This window comes from Ceratotherium simum, chromosome 13, assembly GCF_057802395.1.
Source record: "Ceratotherium simum simum isolate JZ-2026a chromosome 13, ASM5780239v1, whole genome shotgun sequence".
Classification (NCBI taxonomy): domain Eukaryota; kingdom Metazoa; phylum Chordata; class Mammalia; order Perissodactyla; family Rhinocerotidae; genus Ceratotherium; species Ceratotherium simum.
Window position 1 is genome coordinate 33,837,489 of NC_141912.1, and position 24,340 is coordinate 33,861,828.

At 34.9% G+C, this 24,340-nt stretch overlaps 1 protein-coding gene across 4 annotated transcripts in view; it reads right to left on the reverse strand.

Annotated features, from left to right (window-relative positions):
- Positions 1-24,340, reverse strand: part of LOC147915681 (uncharacterized) — a 46,074-nt gene that overhangs the window by 20,084 nt on the left and 1,650 nt on the right. For 2 of the 4 annotated variants that reach the window (XM_087438411.1, XM_087438408.1), the window contains exons 2-8: positions 18,423-18,443; positions 16,017-16,037; positions 15,256-15,370; positions 15,045-15,092; positions 13,634-13,654; positions 11,283-11,303; positions 8,857-8,877 (exon numbers count right to left, since the gene is read on the reverse strand). In XM_087438411.1, the coding sequence (XP_087294537.1) occupies positions 8,857-8,877; positions 11,283-11,303; positions 13,634-13,654; positions 15,045-15,092; positions 15,256-15,325 (181 nt within the window). In that variant the 5' untranslated portion in view covers positions 15,326-15,370; positions 16,017-16,037; positions 18,423-18,443. Of the gene's footprint in view, positions 1-6,488; positions 6,510-8,856; positions 8,878-11,282; positions 12,395-13,633; positions 13,655-15,044; positions 15,093-15,255; positions 15,371-16,016; positions 16,038-18,422; positions 18,444-24,340 lie in introns of those variants that run through there. The other 2 variants (XM_087438409.1, XM_087438410.1) reach the window with 2 other exon arrangements.

The following is a 24,340-nucleotide window of genomic DNA, read 5'->3' on the forward strand; positions in this document are numbered from 1 at the left end:
CTTTCCTAGACAAACAAAAGCAGAGGGAGTTTATCACCACTAGATCTGCTTTACAAGAAATGTTGAAAGGAGCCCTTCTCCCTGACACAAGAAGGCAAATATTTACAAAGCTTTGAGCAAGGCGATAAACAAACAGAATTAGAATACTGTAACTCTATATCAGAATAGGTCAGTAAACACTTAATTATAACATAAAGGTGAAAGGGAAAGAAAACATTAAAAATAACTATAATCACTTTAATTTGGTCACAAACTCACAACACAAAAAAGAATAATTTGTGATAAGAAACAAGAAAAATCTCAAACAACCTAACTTTACACCTCAAGGAACTAGAAAAAGAAGAACAAAGCCCAAAGTTAGTAGAAGGAAGGAAATGACAAAGATCAGAGAAGAAATAAATGAAGTAGAGACTAAAAGGACAACGGAAAAGATCAATAAAATGAAGATCTGCTTTTTAAAAAAGAGATAAACAAAATGACTCACCAAGAAAAAGAGAGGATTCAAATAAATAATATCAGAAATGAAAGAGGAGACATTACAACTGATACCACAGAAATACAAAGGATCATAAGAGACTAGTATGAACAATTATACACCAAAAATTTGGACAACCTAGAAGAAATAGATAAATTCCAAGAAACATACAATCTACCAAGAACAAATCATGAAGAAATAGAAAATCTGAACAGACCAATTAGTAGTAAGGAGATTGAATAGTAATCAAAAAGCACCCAAAAAATGAAAGTCCAGAACTAGATGGCTTCACTGGTGAATTCTATCAAACATTCAAAGATGAATTAATACTAATTCTTCTCAAACTCTTTTGAAAAATAGAAGCTAAGAGAACACTTCCAAACTCATTTTATGAGGCCAGCAATACCCTGATATCAAAACCAGAGAAGGACAAAACAAGAAAAGAAAACGAAGGGCAATATCCTTGACGAAATTAGATGCAAAAATTCCAATAAAATATTAGCAAACAGAATTCACAAATATATTAAAAGTATAATATGGTATGATCAAATGGGATTTATTCCTGGTTTGCAAGTATGGTTCAACATTCACAGATCAATCAATGTGATACACAACATCAACAAAATGATGGAAAAAATCATTTGATTATCTGGATAGATGTAGAAAAAGCACTTGGCAAAATTCGACATCCATTTATGATAAAATCTCTCAACAAAGTGGGCATAGAGGAAACCTACCTCTATGTAATATAGTCATATATGACAAATCCACAGCTAACATCATAGTCAAAAGTGAAAAGCTGAAAGCTTTTCTTCTAAGATAAGGAACAAGACGAGGAAGCCCACTCTTCCCACTTTCATTCAACATAGTATTGGAAGTCCTGGCCATAGCAATTAGGCAAGGAAAAGAAATAAAAGACATCCAAATTGGAAAGGAAGAAGTAAAACTGTCACTATTTGCAGAGGACATGATACTATATATAGAAAACTAAAGACTCCACCAAAAACCTGTTAGAGCTAGTAAAAAAATTCAGGAAAGTTGCAGGATATATAATCAATATACAAAGCTCTGTTGCCTTTTTATACACTAATAATGAACTATCAGAATGAGAAATTAAGAAAACAATCCCACTTGCAACTGCATCAAAAAGAATAAAATACCTAGGAATAAATTTAATCGAGGAAGTAAAAGATCTATACACTGAAAACTATAAGACATTGATGAAAGAATTTGAAGTAGACACAAATAAATGGAAAGACATTCTGTGCTCATGGATTGGAAGAATTAATGTTGTTAAAATGATCATACTACCCAAAGCAATCTACAGATTCAGTGCAATCCTTATCAACATTCCAATACATTTTTCACAGATATAGAACAAAGAACCCTAAAATTTATGTGGAACTACAGAAGACCCCAAATAGCCAAAGCAATCTTGAGAAACAAAGCTAAGGCATCATGCTCCCTGATTTCAAACTCTACTGGAGAGCTATAGTAATCAAAGCAGTATAATATGAGCATAAAAACTGACACATAGATCAATGGAACAGAATAGAGTCGAGAAATAAACCCATGAATATATAGTCAATTAATTTATGACAAAGGAGCCAAGAATATACAATTGGGAAAGATAGTCCCTTCAATAAACGGTGTTGAAAGAACTGGAGAGCCGCATGCAAAAGAATGCATCTGACCAGTATCTTACACCATACACAAAATTAACTCAAAATGGATTAACAACTTGAATGTAAGACCTGAAACTATAAGCCTCCTAGAAGAAAACTTAAGCAGTAAGCTCCTTGACATTGGTATTGGCGATGATTTTTGGGATTTAACACCAAAAACAAAGGCAATGAAAGCAAACATAAACAAGTGGGACTATAACAAATTATAAAACTTCTGCACAGCAAAGGAAACCATACACAAAATGAAAAGTCAACCTACTGAATGGGAGAAAATATAATCATGCATCACTTAACAACAAGAATATGTTCTGAGAAATGCATCATTAGGTGATTTCATCATTGCGCGAACATCATAGAGTGTACTTACACAAACCTACTACTCAACTACTAGTCTCATGAGATCACTATTGTATATGCAGTCCACTGTTGATTGAAACATTGTGGTGCATGACTGTGTTTGCAAATCGAATATTTGATTAGGGATTAATATCCAAAATAGATAAAAATCTCATACAACTCAATAGCAAAAAAACCAAACAATCCGATTAAAAAATGGGCAGAGGATCTGAATAGACATTTTTCCAAAGAAGTCATACAGATGTCCAACAGGTACATGAAAAGTTGCTCAACATCACTAATCAGCAGGGAAATTCAAATAAAAACAATGAGATATAACCTCACACCTGTTAGAATGGCTATTATCCAAAAGGCAAGAAATAGCAATTGTTGTTGAGGATGTAGAGAAAGGGAATGCTTGTGCACTATTGGTGGGAATGTAAATTTTGCTGTCACTATGGAAAACAATATGAAGGTTTCTCAAAACATTAAAAATAGAACTACCATATGATTCAGCAATTTCACCTCTGAGTATTTACCCAAAAAAAGGAAAACATTAATTCAAAAAGATATTGGCACACTCATGTTCATTGCAGCATTATTTACAATATCCAAGATATGGAAACAACCTAAGCGTCCATCAATGGATGAATGGGTAAAGAAAATATGGTATGTATACAGTGCAATATTATCCATCTATAAAAAAGATTGATATCTTGCAATTTCCGACAACGTGGAGGGACTTTGAGGGCATTATGCTAAGTGAAATAAGTCAGACTAAGAAAGACAAATACTGTATGACCTCACTGTATATGGAAACTAAATAAACAAAAAACAGCCAAGCTCTTAGATACAGTGAACAGATTGGTGGTTGCCAGAGATCAGGCGGTGAGGTGTAGGTGAAATGGAAATGTAGTCAAATCGTACAAACTTCCAGTTATAAAATAAATACATTTAGGGGCCGGCCCCATGGCTTAGCAGTTAAGTGCACATGCTCCGCTACTGGCGGCCGGGTTTGGGCGTGCACTGAGGCACCGCTTGTCCGGCCACGCTGAGGGGGCGTCCCACATGCAGCAACTAGCAGGATTGCAACTATGACATAACACTATCTACTGGGGCTTTGGGGAGAAAAAGGGAAAAAAGGGAGGAGGATTGGCAGTAGATGTTAGCTCAGAGCTGGTCCTCCTCAGCAAAAAGAGGAAGATTGGCATGGATGTTAGCTCAGGGCTGATCTTCCTCACAAAAAAAGTAAAAATAAAAATAAAAAATACATTTAAAAAAGGAGATGAGGAAACTACAAAGAAAGACACCCATCTCTCCAAACACTATCTGTAGCAGTAGTCATATAAAACTGCTACGTATATTAAATAGATATGCTATTTACCTGAATTCCTTTTGAAATCAAAAATATAAAATGTCATTACAAGGAGTATGTTAAAATTTTAAGGACTATATGTCTGTTGTATGAAAATTATTTGCTAACATCTTAGGGTAATTGCATCCCTTGTCATTTACTTGAAAAAATGAGAATTTAGAGGTGTATTATAATGGACCAATCCTTGCTATATAAAATCTTTCTACAAATATTTAACAGAAATTGTGTTTGCATAAATTAAAATTGTGTCCTTGAAAATGCAAAAAAAAGAAAAACTGGTTAGTATGGTTGTATATTAAAAAATTCCAGGAAAATCACAGGAACTATTTGTATAACTGGGAACATTTGGGTAACACGTTCAAGGTCAGTGGTAGAATAAGCCTCAAGTTCACACTTGAGCAATGAATGATATCAGAACTTACACAGGTTTTGAAGGACAATAGATGGAGAAACTTCACTCAGCATGTTAGTCCTTGAAGTTGGAATATGTGACACAGATCCTAACTTTGCATGTGTTCTGGAAAGATATACTGGAAACCATGTTCCTTTCAACTTAAAACCCTGCATCTCACCAACTTTTTAGTAAAACTATTGCAGGTCTCTGGAAAACAGCAACAGCTAATGTTTATAGGAAAGGGATAATATAGAATGGAAAAGGAAGGAATGGGAAAGGATGGAAGGTAGGCAACTTGAAATGGAGAGAACTTAATATGGGAGAAGTCCATAACCAAAAAACTGGGGAAAGAAGAATAGCTATTCAGGGTAAGGATGAACAATGAAAGCCATACAAATTAAGAGGAAGGAAATGTGAAGGCAACAAGAAATCAGTCATTTAAAAGGGGTTTGTGAGTAACAAGTTTTTAGATAATTTATCATTTTTTCCCTGAGGTCCTTCTGAAAAATAAAATAGAGACTTCAAGGTGAATATCATGGAGAAGAAACACCAAGAAAATTCAAATTTATTGCAAAATTCATATTTAAAATTATACCTATTAGGATGCAGATAAACATACACAAGGCATACACACACACACACACACACACACACACAGTGGACGAAAGCTCACTTCTGTCCAGAGAATATTCTCCCAAAAATGAAAAGGGGCATAAAATGAAAGTATTTTCTGAATCAAAAAAAGTTATTGGAAATTTAGTTCTCATAGTTGCTTTTAAAAATGTTCTTGATCTATTTTGATTACTTGGGCTATTATTATTTGGTTTGTTAGCTTTAATAAGTTCTTTGGCTGCTGCCAAATATATATATAGTCAACTCTCATTATCACAATAGCTATGTGGTGTTAAGAAGCCATAAACACTGAATTAAAATGTCTTGAACCAGTGTTGTAGAGGAAATACAGAGTTCGGTTTCTGGATACCTCTATTCACAACATTTATGTCAACCGATGAACATATAACCTTGTTTTATGTGGGTTTCTATTTCAACCCATGCTTAAATGAAAAACATCCTAATTAAATACCATGAAAGGAAGAGAAGTAAACTATTAAATGGTAGTGAAGTGAGTACTAAATCACAGGACCTTGTGCATGTCTTGGACAAAACTAAAACATCAGCCACACTGAAAATGCAAATAATTCAGAGGTATGTAATTAATAACATTAACTGGACACTAAGGAAATGTCTGTATAGATAAATCACAGAAATAATAATGGGGAAAACTGAATAATAAATGAAGATGGCAAACATCAGTTGGAAAGACAAGAAGATGAAAAATCATACCAAACTATGCATACATTGGAGTTGAAGAAGATGATCATTGCGCATTGAAGACAAAGGTAAAAGTAACAGATGAGGCCATAACGAGGTACACAGGGAAATACAATAATGGAACTTGCCTTTTTCCTCCTAGTATCTATTGATAAATAAAAGGAAGAAAGAAACATTCATTCAAAATGATGATGCAACGTCAGGAAGGAAGGAGGACAAAATTTTCCAACAATTCTATAGTTTCTTCTGGATCCTATCTGACACATATTTCTGAGAATTGGAACCAAAATGTTCAAAGACCATCTCACCATCTGAGGAAATGTTGTTCTACTTCCATAGAACATAGAAATGTTTTTCTACTTCCAAATTCACACTTGACCAATGAGTACTATCAGAATTTACACAAGCTTTGAAAGAACAGTGGATGGACAAATTTTATCCATCATGTTAGATGTCTGCTCTCAACTAAAGATTTTGGGAAGTATCTTTGGCCTAGAAATGGGCCTTTGAATTTGATTTTGTCTTCTGATCTTCGGCTGAGTTCCAGGGAGACATAGAGAAAAAAACCATTGCCTAACAGCCCAAGGCCTTTCATCTCACCAAATTCTAAGTGAAACTACAGAAAGTCTTTGGAAGACAGACAAAGCCAGTGTTGACAAGGAAACAATGGTATGGAATGGTAAACAAAGAATGTGAAAGTATGGAAGATTGTGAAGTTGAAAGGGAGAGAACTTAATATGAGAGAAGTTCATAATCAAATAATTGAAGAAGGAAGGGTAGGCACCCAGGAGAGGAGAGAGCCAATGGGTAGCATATAGATTAAAAGGCAGAGAATGTTTAGGCAATGAGAAACCAGTGAGGTTGGTAGTGACAGCTTCTCAGAATATTTACCAATTATTATCTGAGGTTTTTCTGAAAAATAAAAAGTGAGATAACGTAAATAGCATGGAAAAGAGATGTGAATAAAATTCAAATTTGATGCAAAGTTCATATTTAAAAGTAACCTATCAAGGTGTAGATGGACATGTACAAACATACTCACACACAAAGACGTACAAAAATACAGTGGATGAGAGCTCAATTTTGCACAGATATTATTCTCCCAAAAATGAAGTGGGGCCTAAAATGAAAGTATATACTGACGTGACAAAAATTTTCATAATTTTAGTTCTCATGAATACCTTTTAAAAAGTTTCTGCTATATTTTGACATGACTTCAGCTATTGATATATGGTTTATTAGCTTTCAGAAGTTCTTAGGCTATTACTAAAGATGTATAGTCAACTTTCATTATTGCAATAGTTATGCAGTATTCAGAAACCATAAATAGTGAATTAGACCATCTTGAACCAGTGTTGTAGAGGAAAGGCAGGGTTGGTTTCTAGGTGCCTCTGTTCACAACACTTTGGTCCACTAATGAACACATAAATTTCTGTTGTGTGAATTTTTATTTTAGCTAATTCCAAAATGAAGCACTTCTTAATTAAATCACGTGAAAGGAAAGGATGTAAGTACTAAATGATAGAGAAGGTGGTTGTGCATGAAATAACTGAGCATATCTGGGAGAAAACTCACACTTCAAAAACTTTGAAAATGCCAATACTTTAGAAATATAAAATTAACAAAATTGAGTTGACATAATATAAAAGTCTGCATGGATTGTATCAACAGGAGAAATGACGGAAGTATTAATCGGGGAAACTGAAGAACAAATAAAGAAGGCAAACTTCAATTGGAAAGGTTAAATAACATCACAAATCACATAGATGGCATGTATGATGGAGTTGAGGAAGATGCTAATTGCCAGTTGAATGCAAAGGTGTAAAAACAGAGGGAGCTGTGACCATGTACACAATGAAATACGTTAATAGGCCGTGCCTTTTTCCTCTGCACACGGCTCAATAAAATAAAAAGAAGAAAGCAGCAATTTGTTCACAATGAGAGCACAGTGTCAGGAACGGAGGAGGACAAAAATTTGAAACACCTCCTTAGTTTTCTCTGGAATTCAAACAGACTAACATTTATGAGAATTGAAACCATGACGGTTAAGGCCCATCTTATCAATCAGAGGTAATATCGTTTTACTTCCATCCCTTCTTTTGGTGCAAAAGAATTGAAAATTCAAAATGTCACCCTGAGAGGAGGTATAATAGGAATTTCCCTGGCTTAAATCATATCAATCATTGGGCTTACATTGGCCCTTCTACCACTTTCAGAATAAAATACAAACATGCACTGGTAGATGAGATAGGTACTTGAAATGCTATGAGGAAACATACAGTAAATGGATCCATCTTTAAAATGTGTTAATGTAGCAGTAGCCATTTGTCACTTACTACAAACTGTAAAGAGATATATTGTTAAATTCTGTTTCCCCTGAAGAGAAAAATGTAATTAGAAAATATCAGTAGAATGGAAACTGTGAAACTTTTAATATTTCAATGAGCGTTTTATGAAACATTCCTTTAGGATTATCCTAGCAAAATAGCTTCTCATATCACTAACTTAAAATTTTCTGATTGAGAGATGTGTTATCAAGGGCCCTCCCTTAAGATGTAAAGTCCTTCTAAAAATATTAAGAAGAATTGCAGTTGGCAGCACAAATAGCCATTTCAATGCAACTGCAAAAAAAGAAAGAACAAAGTACTTTGATGGAAAGAAAGAAAAAACGATGAAGTATCCTGTAAAATATTTGTAGACCTGAGAACATTCGGGTAATATGACCAAGCTAAATGGAACATAGACCTCACACTTGATCAACGAATGACATCTCCATTTGCACAGTCTTTGAAAGAACAATAGATGGAGAAACTACTCTGCAAGTGTGGAGTTATCTCTTCACTTAAGGTTTGGATAGGTTTCAACTGCATAGTAATTGCCCCTTGAACTTGAAAGGTGACAGAGATTCTAAGTCAGTGGTCGTCTTTCAGAAAAAAATATATAGATTGGGAGTAATGTGGCTATCAGCCTAAACACCTTTGTCTCATAAACTTCTTATTGAAACTATGGCAAGTTACAGGAGACGTAAGAGACAGACATTTACAGGGAAGAGGCAGTATGGAATGAAAAAGAAAGAACAGGAAGGGATGGAATGGAGGGGGAGACCTGGCGAGAAACTCATATGAGAGAAGTTCATGTCTGAAAAATTGGGGGCAGAAGAGGATACAGGAGAGCCAAACAATGGCATATAGTAAAAAGGCAGGGAATATTAGCAGTCATTTAAAGGATTATGAGAGTAACCAGTCGTCAGAAACCTTACCGAATATTTTTCGAAGATCAGCTGAAAAATAAAATGGAAAGACTCATGTAAATTTCGAGGGAAACAAAGACAAGAGAAAATTCAGATTTACTGAAAAAAATGCACTTAAAATTAGACTTATTCAGATGCAGACAAACACATACACATGCCAGTTACAGGCATGCCCATGTACACAAACACACACACACACACAAACATACAAACACACAAATACACAGAGTGACCAAAGGCTCTCTTTGGTCCAAGAATATTCTTACCAAAAAAAGAAAAGGGGTATAAAGTGAGTCATTTTATTGAATTGAGAAAAGAATTCAGGAATATTGGTTCTATAGGTCCCTTTCAAAAAAGTTCTTAATCCCTTTGGACATGAGTTGGGTTTTTATCTTTTGGTCGTTAGCCTTAATAAGTTCTGTGGCAGCTACTTAAAATATCTATTTAGTCAATTCAGCCATTGCAGTGGCTATGTTATATCAAGTAGAGACAAGCACTGAGTTAGAGTGTATGAAACCACTTCTTCTAGTGGTTACACATGGTCATGCACTGGGCATATCTACTCACGTTTACGTCAACTTATGAATACATAACCTTCTTTTATGTTGGTTTCTACTTCAACCCAGGCCTAAATAAAGCTCATCTTCATTAAATCTCATGAAACAAAGAGAAATGAATTAAATGGCAATGAAGTGAGTTCTAAATCACAGGACCTGAGCATGTCATGGACAAAAGTTCCACATCAGCCACACTGAAAATGGCAATACCTCAGAGGTATGTGAATAATATCGTTAACTAGACACAAAGGAAACATCTGTATAGACTGTAACAACAGTCAAAGCAGAGAAGCAATAATGGGGGAAATTGTATAACAAATGAAGAGGGCAATCATAGTTTGGAAGAACAGGACGATGAGACAAAACTATACAACACTATACATGTATTGGAATGGAAGAGGATGGTCATTGAGCATTGAAGACAAAGGCAAAAGTAAGATGAAACCATGACCAGGTACACAGGAAATACTTTAATGGCACTTGCCTTTTACTTCCATACATTTATTGATGAAAGAAAAGGGAGGAAGAAACAATTCATGCAAATTGAGGGCACAATTTGGAAAGGGAGAAGGACAAAAATTTCAAACACTGCCATCGTTGTCTCTGGGGTCCTAACAGACACACATATCTGGGAATGAAAACCACGAGGTTCAAAGGCCATCTTGCCAATCAGAGGAAATGTTGTCTTACTTCTGTACATCCCCTGATGCCAAAGGGAATAAGATTGGAAATGATACTAGGCGAGGGGCAGCAAGCACTTCCTCTGGGATAAATTACACCAATCATTGTCTTGCACTAGCATTCTACCCTTTAGGGAAAAAAATGAAAACACACATTCATGCACAGCATAGGTTCGTAAAAAGAGATGAGGAAGCAATGAGTAAATGCACCCATTTTTCCTCAACACTTTCTGTAGCAGAAGTCATAAAACATGCTGCGTGCATTAATTAGACATATTCTTTACTTGCATTCCTTTTGAAACCAAGAACAGAATTATAAAATGTCACTAAAAGGAGTATATTACAGTTTTAAGGGCTGTATTCCTGTTGTATGAAAAAATATTAGCGAACATCCTAGAGGAATTGCTTCTCATATCATTCAAAGGAAAAACTGAGAATTGAGAGGTATATTATAATATCCACTCCTTAACACATAAAATCCTCTTTCAAATATTTAACAGGAAATACAGCTTGCCAAATTAACATGTTTGATGGCAAATGCAAAGAGAAAAAGCAGATAATATGGTTGTATGTTAAAAAATTTCATAAAATCAGGTAATATATTTGTATTCTTGGGAATGTTTTATTAGCATGTTCAAAGGGCAGTGGAAGAATGAGCGGCATGTTCACATTAACCATGAAGGGTAACGTACTTTACACTTTGTGTAAAAGAACAATGGAAGGACAACCTTCTCTCAGCATGTTCGGCGTCTTCTCTCTAAAGATTTGTGGAAGTATCAGTGGTATAGAAATGGTCATTGACTTGGAATATGTGACAGAAGTCCTAGCTTGGATATGGTCCAGGAAGACATACCGAATGAAAATCATGTGCCTATCAACTTAAGGCCCTTCATCTCACCAACTTCAAAGCAAAACTATAGCAAGTCTCTGGAAAACAGAAAAAGCCAATGTTGATAAGAAAAGAAGAGTATAGAATGGTAAAGAAGGAATGGGAAAATATGGAAGGTTGGGAAATTGCAAGGGACAGAACTTAACATGAAGAAGTCCATGACTGAAAAATTGAGGAGAGAAGGGTAGATATCCAGGAGAAGAGGGATACAATGGATGGCACACAGAGTAAAAGGCAGGCAATGTGAAGGCAACAAGAAATCAGTCATTTTAAGGAAGTTTGGGAGTAAGAGTTTTTAAAAAAATTTACCAATTTTTGCCAGAGGACTCTCTGAAAAAGAAAATGGAGAGATCAGTGTAAGTATCATGGGAAAGAAAAACAAAGGAAATTCAGATTTAATGCAAAATTCGTATTTAAAACTAGAACTATTAGGATGCATATAAACGCACACACATGCAAAAATGCAGTGATTGATAGCTCAGTTTTTTCCAGAGAGTATTCTCCCCACAATGAAAATGGGCACACAATGAGTGAATTTGCTGACTTGAGAACAATATTTTAGGAATATTAGTTATCATGGTTACCTTTTAAAAATGATCCTGATCCCTTTGACATTAGTCAGGCTTTTATCATACAGTTTGTAAGATTTAATATGTTCTTTGGCTTTTAATTAATGTAGATGGTCACTTCTAGTTATTGCAGAAGCAACGTGTTAAAAAGTAGCCACAAAGATTACGTTAGAAGATCTTGAACCACTCCTTCTGGAGGTAATACCGGGTAATTTTCTGGGGCTCCTCTTTTCACAACATTTTCATCAACTGATAAGTAAATAACCATGTGTTGTGTGAATTTCTATTTTAAGAAATGCCTAAGTGAAGTTCTTCTTAATTAAATTCCACTAGGGGTAGGGAAATGAAGTATTAAACTGCGGTAAAGTGGGTCTAACCAAATGACCTGAACACATCTTGAACAAAACTTTCACATCAGCCACATTGAAAATGCCACTACTTCTGCTGTGTGTGATTAATAAAATTCACTTGACTCAAAGGATATGCCTGCATAGAGTGCAACAAGCTGACAAATCAAAAAGTGATAATGGGATAGAGGTGAAATCAAAGGAGAATGGCAAGCTGTAGTTGGCAAGATAAGGTTTGAATGATAACCATGTAAAAATATTCATACGTTGGAGTTGAAGATTAGGAATTGAAGATAAAGGTACAATAACAGATGAAATCATGGCTAGGTACCCAAGAAATATGTTAATGAGACTTACCTTTTATCTCTTCACATTTATTGATGAAATGAAACGAAGAAAGAATTAATTCAAGATGACGGCACGATGTCAGGAGGGGAGGAAGACAAAAGTGTCAACCATTTCCATAGAGTTCTCTGGGGTCTCAATTGACACACATTTCTGAGAACTGAAATCACAAGTTTTGAAGGCCATCTCACCAATCACTACTTCCATCCACTGCTTGATGCTAAAGGGACTAATATAGGCAATGACACCATGCAAGGAGAAAGAAGAGCACCCTCTCTGGGAGAAATGATATATTTCTCATTGGTCTTCTATTGGATCTTTAATTTCTTTCAAAATACAATGAAAATACATACTCATACACAATAGGGGTACTCAAAAAGAAATGAGGAAGACGAGAGTAAAGTCACTCATCTTTCCAAAACTCTACCTGTAGCAGGAGTCATATAAAGCTTGGTGCATTCATTAAATCATTATTTCTGAACTGAATTCCCTTGCAATTAAAAAAATCATTAAAGATGTCATTGCAAGGAGGATGTTAAACTTCTAAAGATTATATTTGTGTTGTAAGAAAAAATGCTTTTAATCTCCTAGAGTAATGGTTTCCCATGTTTTTCACATGAAAGAAATGGAAAATGAGAGATACATTATAATTGAATGTTCTCTGCAAAATAGAATCCTTCTACAAATATTTCAGAGGAATTGCAGTTGCCCACATATTAATTGTGTCATAAAACCGCAAAGAAGAAGGAACAATTCCCTTGGGTGGAAGAAAAACTTCCCAAAAAAGAAAATCATGGGAAATATTTGTGTACCTGGGAACATTTGGGTAAGAAGTTCAGGGGTAGTGGAAGAATGAGCCTCAGGTTCACATTGCCCCTTGAATAATAACAGGTTTTACGTAGTATGTGAAAAGACAATGGATGGAAAAACTTCATTCAGCACATTATGTGTCTTCTCTCATCTGTAAATATTTGGCGAAGTATCATTGGCATAGAAATGGGTGTTGAATTTGGAATATGCGTCAGAGTCCAAACTTTCCATGTGTTCCAGAAAGGTATACAGAATGGAATCTTTGTGCCTTTCAACCTAAGGCCCTCATCTCAGCAACTTCTTAGTGAAACTAGAGCAAGTCTCTGGAAAACAGAAAAAGCTAATGTTCATGAGAAAAGAAGAATGTGGAATGGAGAAAAAAGGAATGGGAAAGGACTTTAGATCAGGAAATTAAATGGAGAGAACTTAATGTGGGGAAATCTGTAAACAGAAAACTGGAAGGGAAATGTACACATCCAGGAGAAGAGTGAGCCAGTGAAAGGCATGTGGATTAAGGGGGACAGAATGTTAAGGTAAAAACCAGTCATTTAAAAGGAGGTTGTAAGGAAAAAGTTTTCAGAAATTTTACCATTATTTTCCTGAAGTCCCTCTGAAAAATAAAATGGAGACATCAGGCTAAGACCATGGGAAAGAAACACAAAGCAAATTTAAATTTATTGCAAAATTCACATTTAAAAATATACCTATCTAGACGCAGATAAACACAAATACACAGCTTATGCAGACACACACAGTTACACACACACACACTGTGAGTGAGAGCTCACTGTTGTATAGAAATTATTCTTGCCAAATTGATGGGGGGCCTAAAATGAAAGCATTTAGTGAATTGAGAAAAATTATCAAAATTTTAGTTTTCATGAATACCTTTCAAAAATGTTTTTGATCTATTTTGACATGACTTCAGCTATTGATATATGGTTTATTAGTTTTAAGAAGTTCTTTGGCTGTTACTAAAGAGGTATAGACACCTTTCATTATTGCAATAGCTATGCAGTATTCAGAAGCCATAAATAGTGAATTAGAATATCTTGAACCAGTGTTGTAGAGGAAAGGCAGGGTTGGTTTCTAGGTGCCTCTGTTCACAACACTTTGGTTCACTAATGAATATGTAAAATTCTGTTGTGTGAATTTTTACTTTAGCTAATTCCAAAATGAAGCACTTATTATTAAATCACATGAAAGGAAAGGATGTAAGTACTAAATGATAGAGAAGGTGGTTGTGCATGAAATAACTGAGCATATCTGGGAGAAAACTCACACTTCAAAAACTTCGAAAATGCCAATACTTTAGGAATATAAAATTAACAAAATTGAGTTGAGATAATATAAAAATCTGCATGGATTTTATCAACAGGAGAAATGATGGAAGTATTAATGGGGGAAATTGAAGAACAAATGAAGAAGGCAAACTTCAATTCGAAAGATTAAATAACATCACAAATCACGTAAATGGCATGTATGATGGAGTTGAGGAAGATGCTAATTGTGAGTTGAACACAAAAGTGTAAAAACAGAGGGAGCCGTAACTGGGTACACAATGAAATACGTTAATGGGACGTGCCTTTTTTCTCTGCACACTGCTTGATAAAATAAAAAAGAAGAAAGCATCAATTTGTTCATAATGAGACCAAAAAGTCAGAACGGAGGAATACAAAAATTTGAAACACTTCCTTAGTTTTCTCTGGAATTCAAAAAGACCCACATTTATGAGAATTGAAACCATAAAGTTTAAGGCCCGTCTCACCAATCAGAGGTAATGTTGTTTTACTTCCATAACTTCTTTTGGTGCAAAAGAACTAAAGATTCAAAATGTCACCCTGAGAGGAGGTATAAGAGGAATTCCCCTGGCTTAAATCATATCAATCATTGGGCTTACATTGGCTCTTCTACTGTTGTCAGAATAAATACAAAAATGCACAGACAGATGACATTGATACTTAAAAATATATGAGGAAACATACAGTAAATGGACCCACCTGTAAAATGTGTAAATGTAGTGGTAGCCATTTGTTGCCCACTACAAACTGTAAAGAGATATATTGTTAAATTCTGTTTCCCCTAAAAAGAAAAATCTAATTAGAAAATATCAGTAGAATGGAAGATGCGAAACTTTTAATGTTTCAATGAGTGTTTCATGAAACACTCCTTTAGGATTATCCTAGCAAAATAACTTCTCATATCACTAACCTAAAATTCTCTGATTGAGAGATGTGTTACCAGGACCCTCGCTTACGATGTAAAGTCCTTCTAAAAACATTAAGAAGAACTGCAGTTGCCAGAACTAATAGCCGTGTCAATGAAACTGCAAAAAAAGAAAGAACAAAATACTATGATGGAAAGAAAGAAAAAGCCACGAAGTATTATGTAAAAAATTTGCAGACCTGGGAACACTCGGGTAATATGAGCAAGGCAAATGGAAGAGTTATCTTAGACCTCGCACTTGATCAATGAATGACATCTCAAGTTGCCCAGTCTTTGAAAGAACAATAGATGGAGAAACTACTCAGCAAGTTTGGAGTTTTCTCTTCACTTAAGGTTTGGATAAGTTTTAATTGTGTAGTAACTGCCCCTTGAACTTGAAAGGTGACAGAAATTCTAAGTCAGAGGTCGTCTTCCAGAAAAAAATACGTAGGATGAAAGTAATGTGGCTATCAGCCTAAACACCTTTGTCTCACAAACTTCTCAGTGAAACTATGGCAAGTAACTTGTGACCTAAGGGACTAATATTTATAGGGAAGAGGCAGTATGGAATGAAAAAGAAGGAAGAGGAAGGGATGGAATGGAGGGGGAGACATGGCGAGAAATTAATATGGGAGAAGTACATATCTAAAAAGTTGGGGACAGAAGAGGATAATGGTGAGCCAATGGATGGCATACAGATAAAAAGGCAGGAAATATTAGCAGTCATTTAAAGGATAATGAGAGTAAAGACTTGTCAGAAAACTTACCAAATCTTTTTTGACGATCACCTGAAAAATAAAACAGAAAGAGCCATGTAAACATCAAGGGAAACAGAGACAGAGAAAATTCAGATTTATTGAAAAAAATTAGACTTATTCAGATGCAGACAAGCACACACACATGCAAGTTACAAGCACGCCCATGTACACAAATACACACACACACACGCACGCGCACACACACACACAGAGTGACCAAAGCCTCCCCTTGGTCCAAGAATATTCTTAACAAAAAGAAAAGGAGCATAAATTGAGTCATTTTATTGAGTTGAGAAAAGAATTCAGGAATATTAGTTCTATAGGTTCCCTTTCAAAAAAGTTCTTAATCCCTTTGGACATGAGTTGGGTTTTTATCTTTTGGTCGTTAGCCTTAATAAGTTCTGTGGCAGCTACTTAAAATATCTATTTAGTCAATTCAGTCACTGCAGTGGCTATGTTGTATCAAGTAGACATAAGCACTGAGTTAGAGGGTATGAAACCACTTCTTCTAGTGGTTACACATGGTCATGCACTGGGCATATCTACTCATGTTTACGTCAATTGATGAATACATAACCTTCTTTTATGTTGGTTTCTATTTCAACCCAGGCCTAAATAAAGCTCATCTTCATTAAATCTCATGAAACAAAGAGAAATGAAGTATTAAATGGCAATGAAACGAGTTCTAAATCACAGGACCTGAGCATGTCATGGACAAAAGTTCCACATCAGCCACACTGAAAATGGCAATACCTCAGAGGTATGTGAATAATAACGTTAACTAGACACAAAGGAAACATCTGTACAGACTGTAACAACAGTCAAAGCAGAGAAGCAATAATGGGGAAAATCGTATAACAAATGAAGAGGGCAATCATACTTTGGAAGAACAGGACGATGAGACAAAACTATACAACACTATACATGTATTGGAATGGAAGAGGATGGTCATTGAGCATTGAAGACAAAGGTAAAAGTAACATGAAACTGTGACCAGGAAATATTTTAATGGCACTTGCCCTTTACCTCCATATATTTATTGGAGGACGTAAAAGAAAGGGAGAAACAATTCATGCAAATTGAGGGCACAATTTGGGAAGGTAGGAGGACCAAATTTCAAACGCTGCCATCATTGTCTCTGGGGTCCTAACTGACTCATATTTCTGGGAATTAAAGCCACGAGACTCAAAGGCCATCTCTCCAATCAGAGGAAATGTTGTCTTACTTCTATACATCCGCTGGTACCAAAAGGAATAACATGAGAAACGACACTAGGCGAGGGGTAGCAAGCACTTCCTCTGGGATAAATGACATCAGTCATTGTCTTGCACTAGCATTCTACCCTTTAGGGAAAAAAATGAAAACATACATTCATACACAAGATAGTTACTTAAAAAGAGATGAGGAAGCAATGAGTACAGGTCTCCGTTTTTCCTCAACACTTTCTGTAGCAGAAGTCATAAAACGTGCTACATACATTAAATAGACATATTCTTTACTTGCTTCCCCTTTGAAATCAAGAACAGAATTATAAAACGTCACTATAAGGAGTATATTACAGTTTTAAGGGCTGTATTCCTGTTGTACGAAAAAATATTAGCCAACATCCTAGAGGAATTGCTTCCCCTATCATTCACAGGAAAAACTGAGAATTGAGAGGTATATTATAATATCCATTCCTTAGCACATAAAATCCTCTTTCAAATATTTAACAGGAAATACAGTTTGCCAAAATTAACATGTGTCATGGAAAATGCAAAAAGAGAAATAGCAGTTAGTATGATTGTATGTTAAAAAATTTCATAAAATTAGGTAATATATTTGTATTCTTGGGGATGTTTTATTAGCACGTTCAAGGGCAGTGGAAGAATGAGTGGCATGTTCATGTTAACCGTGAAGGGTAACATACTTTACACTTTGTGTAAAAGGACAACGGATGTCCAACCTTCTCTCAAGATGTTAAGTGTCTTCTCTCTAAAGACTTGTGGAAGTATCAGTGGTATAGAAATGGTCATTGACTTGGAATATGTGACAGAAGTCCTAGCTTGGATATGGTCCAGGAAGACATACCAAATGAAAATCATGTGCCTATCAACTTAAGGCCCTTCATCTCATCAACTTCAAAGCAAAACTATAGCAAGTCTCTGGGAAACAGAAAAAGCCAATGTTGATAAGGAAAGAAGAGTATAGAATGGTAAAGAAGGAATGGGAAAATATGGAAGGTTGGGAAATTGCAAGGGACAGAACCCAACATGAAGAAGCTTATGATTGAAAAATTGGGGAAAGAAGAGTAGACATCCAGGAGAAAAGGGAGACAATGGATGGCATATGGAGAAAAAGGCAGGTAATGTGAAGGCAACAAGAAATCAGTCATTTTAATGAAGTTTGGGAGTAAGAGATTTTTAAAAAATTTACCAATTTTTGCCAGAGGACTCTCTGAAAAAGAAAATGGAGAGATCAATGTAAATATCACGGGAAAGAAAAACAAAGGAAATTACAGATTTAATGCAAAATTCGTATTTAAAACTAGAACTATTAGGATGCATATAAACACACACACATGCAAAAATGCAGTGATTGATAGCTCGGTTTTGTTCATAGAGTATTCTCCCCACAATGAAAATGGGCATACAATGAGTGAATTTACTGACTTGAGAAAAATATTTTAGGAATATTAGTTATCACGGATACCTTTTAAAAATGTCCCTGATCCCTTTGACATTAGTTAGGCTTTTATTATACAGTTTGTAAGATTTAATATGTTCTTTGGCTTTTAATTAAAGTATTTGGTCAATTCTCGTTATTGCAGAAGCAACGTGTTAAAAAGTAGCCACAAACTTAGCGGTTAAGGGCGTGCACTCCGCTGCTGGCGGCCTGGGGTTCGGATCCTGGGTGTGCACCGTCGCACCACTTCTCCAGCCATGCTGAGGCCGCGTCCCACATACAGCAACTAGAAGGATGTGCAACTATGACATACAACTATCTACTGGGGCTTTGGGGAGAAAAAATAAATAAAAATTATTAAAAAAAAAAAAAAAAAAAAAAAAGTAGCCACAAAGATTTCATTAGAAGATCTCGAACCACTCCTTCTATAGGTAATACCGGGTAATTTTCCGGGGCTCCTCTTTTTACAACATTTTCATCAACCGATACGTACATAACTGTTATGTGAATTTCTATTTTAAGAAATGCCTAAATGAAGTTCTTCTTAATTAAATTCCACTGAAGGTAGGCAAACGAAGTATTAAACTGCGGTAAAGCGGGTCTAAACAAATGACCTGTACATATCTTGAACAAAACTTTCACATCAACCACATTGAAAATGCCACGACATCTGCTGTGTGTGATTAATAAAATTTACTTGACTCAAAGGCTATGCCTGCACAGATTGCAACAAGCCAACAAATCAAAAAGCGATAAAGGGATATAAGCGAAAACAAAGGAGAATGGCAAGCTGTAGTTGGAAAGATAAGGTCCGAATGACAGTCATGTAAAAATATTCATATGTTGGAGTTGAAGATTGAGAGTTGAAGATAAAGGTACATGTAACAGGTGAAACCATGGCTAGGTATCCAAGAAATATGTTAACGAGACTTACCTTTTACCTCTTCACATTTATTGATAAAATAAAAGGAAGAAAGAAAGAATTAATTCAAGATGAGGGCACAATGTCAGGAAGGGAGGAAGACAAAAGTTTCAACCATTTCCATAGAGTTGTCTGGGGTCTTAACTGACATGCATTTCTAAGAACTGAAATCACAAGTTTTGAAGGCCGTGTCACCAATCACAGGGAATCTTGTTTTACTTCCATACACTGCTTGATGCTAAAGGGGCTAATATAATATAATAATATAGGGAAAGACACCATGCAGGGAGAGAGAAGAGCACTTCCTCTGGGAGAAATGGTATATTACTCATTGGTCTTCTATTGGATCTTCAATTTCTTTCCAAATACGGTGAAAATACGTACTCATACACAATAGGGGTACTTAAAAAGCAATGAGGAAGACGAGAGTGAAGGCACTCATCTTTCCAAAACTGTACCGGTAGCAGAAGTCATATAAACCTTGCTACATTCATTAAATCAGTATTTCTGAACTGAATTCCCTTTAAATTAAAAAAATAATTAAAGATATCATTGCAAGCATGATGTTAAAGTTCTAAGGATTATATTTGTGTTGTAAGAAAAAATTCTTTTAATGTCCTAGAGTAATGTCTTCCCATGTCTTTCACATGACAGAAATGGAAAATGAGAGATACGTTATAGTTGAACGTTGTCAGCAAAATAAAATCCTTCTACAAATATTTCAGAGGCATTGCAGTTGGCCACATGTTAATTGCATCATTAAAACTGCAAAAATGAAGGAACAATTCCTTTGGTTGGAAGAAAAAACTTCCTAAAAAAGAAAATCATTGGAAATATTTGTGTACCTGGGAGTATTTGGGTAATATGTTCAAGGGTAGTGGAAGAATGAGCCTCAGGTTCACATTGCCCCTTGAATAATAACAGGTTTTACATAGTATATGAAAAGACGATGGATGGAAAATCTTCGTTTAACATATTATGTGTCTTCTCTCATCTGTAAAGGTTTAGTGGATTTATCATTGGCATAGAAATGGGTGTCAAATTTGGAACATGCAACAGAAGTCCTAACTTTGCATGTGTTCCAGAAAGGTATACAGAATGGAAACCTCGTGCCTTTCAACCTAAGGCCCTCATCTCAGCAACTTCTTAGTGAAACTAGAACAAGTCTCTGGAAAACAGGAAAGCTAATGTTTATAGGAAAGGAACGATACAGAATGGAAAAAAAAATAATGGGAAATAACTTTATAGGGAAACTAATTTGAAAGATCTTAATATAGGGGAAGTCTGTGCTGATAAAAGGGGGAAGGAAGTGTTGACATCCAGGAGAAGGGCATGCCAATGGATTTCACATTGGTCAAAAAAGCATGGAATGGAACACAACAGGAAAGCAATAATTTAAAAGGGTTGAGATCAACTAGTTTTCATAGAATTTACCAATTTCTTCCCGAGGTCCTTCTGAGTGATATAAAGGAAAGATAAATATATGTATATTGTTAAAGAAACAAGAAGAAAATTCAAATTTTTCTAAAAATTTATATTCAAAATGAACCTGTCAAGATGCTGATAAACATATATACACACACATTGCCTGTAGGCACACACACTCTTACACGTACACCCACACTCACACAAATACAGTGGTTGAGAGCTCACTTTTGTTCAGAGAATATTCTCGGAAAAACAGAAAGGGGCATAAAATGTTGAATTTAATGAATTGAGAAATTATTTGAGGAATAATGGTTCTGATGGTTACCTTTGAAAAATGTTCCTGATCCCTTTTGACATTATTTACACTTTTATTATTCTATTTGTTAGGTTAGATGAGTTTTTAAGTCTTATTAAACATATATAGTCAATTCTCATTATTGCAGTGGTATGTTTTATAAAGCAGCCACAAAGGCTAAATTAGAAGATCTTGAACCACTGCTTCTGAAGAAAATACAAGGTTAGGTTCCTGGCTGCCTCTAGGTGTAACATTTTTATCAACTGATGAATACATCCTTGTTTTATGTGGATTTCCACTTTATCACATTCCTACTGAAGCTCATCTCAATTAAGTCACTTGAAAGGAAGGTAAGTGAAATATTAAATGGCAGTGAAGAGAGTTCAAAATCAATTGAACTGAGCATGTCTTGGGCAAAACTAACACATCAGCCACATAAAAAATGCCAATAGTTTAGAGGTATACGATTAATAACATTTACTTGACAGAAAAAAATCTGTCTACAATGATTGATATGACAGGACAGTAATAATGGGGGAACTGAACGACAAATGAAGATGGCAAGCTTCAGTTGAAAAGATAAGAGAAGATCACACTTATGTAAAAATATGGGTGTTAGGTTTGAAGAAGGTGATCATCAAGAATTTAGGTCAAAGATACAAGAAGTAGATGAAACAATGATTTGATAAACAGTGAAATACATTAATGGAACTTGCCTTTTTCTTCTTCACATTTATCAATAAGATAAAAGGAATAAATTACCAATTCATTCAAAATGAGAGCACGATGTCAGGAATGGAGGAGGATGAAAATTTAAAACACTTCTATAGTTTTCTTGTGGTTCAAACTGACCTACATTTCTGAGAATTGGAACCATAATTTTAAAGGCAATTTCACCAATAGGGGCAATGTTGTTTTACGTCCCACAACCATTTGGTGCAAAAGGAACTAAGATTGGAAATGGAACCATGAAAAGTTGTTGACCAGGACTTCTTCTGGGATAAGCAATATTAGTCGTTCATCTTTCTGCCTTCTGCCTTCTTGGAATAAAATGGTAACAAGCATGGACACAAGAGACGTGTACTTAAAACACGATGAGGGAGCATATACTAAAAGCATCCATTTGACCATAGTTGTATCTGTAGGAGGAGTCATATGAAACCTGCTACAAACTTCAAAGAGATATACTTGTAAATTTCATTTCCTCTGAAAAGATAATTGAAATATATCTTTGTTTAAAGGAAGATGTTCAACTTTTAATGATTATATAATTTTCTTATGAAAAATCTTTTAGGAATATCCAAGGACAATAACTTCTCATGTCATTCACACAACATTTCAAAATTGAGACATATATTACCAATGACCTTTTCTTAAGATATAATGTCCTTCTACAAACACTAAAAATGTATTACAGTTTGCAGAATTAATAATTATGTCAATAAAAATGCAAAAAAAAAGAAAGAACAATAACTCTGGTAGAAAAGCAAAAAAAATCCAAGCAATATTATGTAAAATATTTGTATGCCTGGGAACACTTAGGTAATATGATCAAGGACAGTGTAAGTGTGAACCTCAAGCTCACACTTGACTGATGATTGATACCTGAATTTACGTAGTCCTTAATAATGGATAATGGAGAGAGAAACTTTATTCAGGAAGTTTGGAATCTTCTCTCACATCATAAAGTTTGGGAAAGTATAAATTACACAGTAATAGGCCCTTGAACTGGATTATGTGACAAGAGTCCTAAGTTAATATACATTTTCCAGAAAATATATATAGAATGGAAACCATATGACTATCAGCCTAAAACCCTTCATCTCACAAAATTTATAATAAAGCTATGGCAAGTCTCTGGAACATAGAAGAAACTAATGTTTATAGGGAAGGAAAGACATGGAATAGAGAAAAAGAAATTGAAAAGAATAGAAGGTAGGTGACAGAAATGGAGAGAATTTAGTATGGGAAAAGTTTATAACCAAAAGATTGGAGAAGGAAGGCGAGACATCCAGGAGAAGGGCAAGCCAGTGGATGGCATATACGTAAAAAGACTCAGAATGTTAACGGCACCAGAAAGCAGTCATTTAAAGGGTTATGAGAGGAAAGGTTGCCAAAGAAAATCTACCAATATTTTTCTGAAGGTCATTTGAAAAATAAAATGGAAATCTCATTGTAAATATCATAGAAAATAAACTTGAGGAAAATTCAAATTATTGAAAAATTCTAATGTAAAGTTTAACCTATCATGATACACATAAAGAAACACACATACACACACACACACATATGAGTATACACACATACATGCACAAGTAGTGACAGAAAGCTCTCATTTTTTCTGATATTTATTAAGGTATAATGAACAAGTCAAAATTGTGTATATTTAAGGCATATGACTTGATATTTTAATATACATAAATATTGTGAAATATTTGCCACAATCAAGCTATAATTAACATATCTACCACTTTACAAAGTTACCATTTTCTTCTTTCTTGTCTTTTCTCTATTTTTGAAGGCTCTCTTTTGTACAGAGAATATTTTACAAAAAAAGAAAAGAGGGAAACAAGGATTGAATTCACTGAATTGAGACAAAAATTAAGAATATTAGCTATGGTGTTTACCTTAAAAATGTTCTTGTATCTCTTTTGACATAATTTATGCTTTTATTTTTTGGTTAACTTTTAAAAGTTATTTGAATGTTACTAAATTTATACAGTTAATTCTCATTTTTGTGGTAGCTATGTTGTATAAAGTTGCCCCAAACACTGAATTAGAGAATACTGAACTAGAGGAAATACAAAGTTAGATTCTTGAGCACCTCTATTCACAGCATTTTCTCCAACAGATTAATACATAACCTTGTTTTATGTAAGTTTCTACTTTATCTCGACCTGATGGGGCTTATCTCAACATAATAATCACATGAAAGTAAGGGAAATGAAATATTAAATGGCAGGGAAGGGGATTCTAATTAAAGGATCGGAGCCTATCTTGGAAAAAACTTATACAATAGCCACT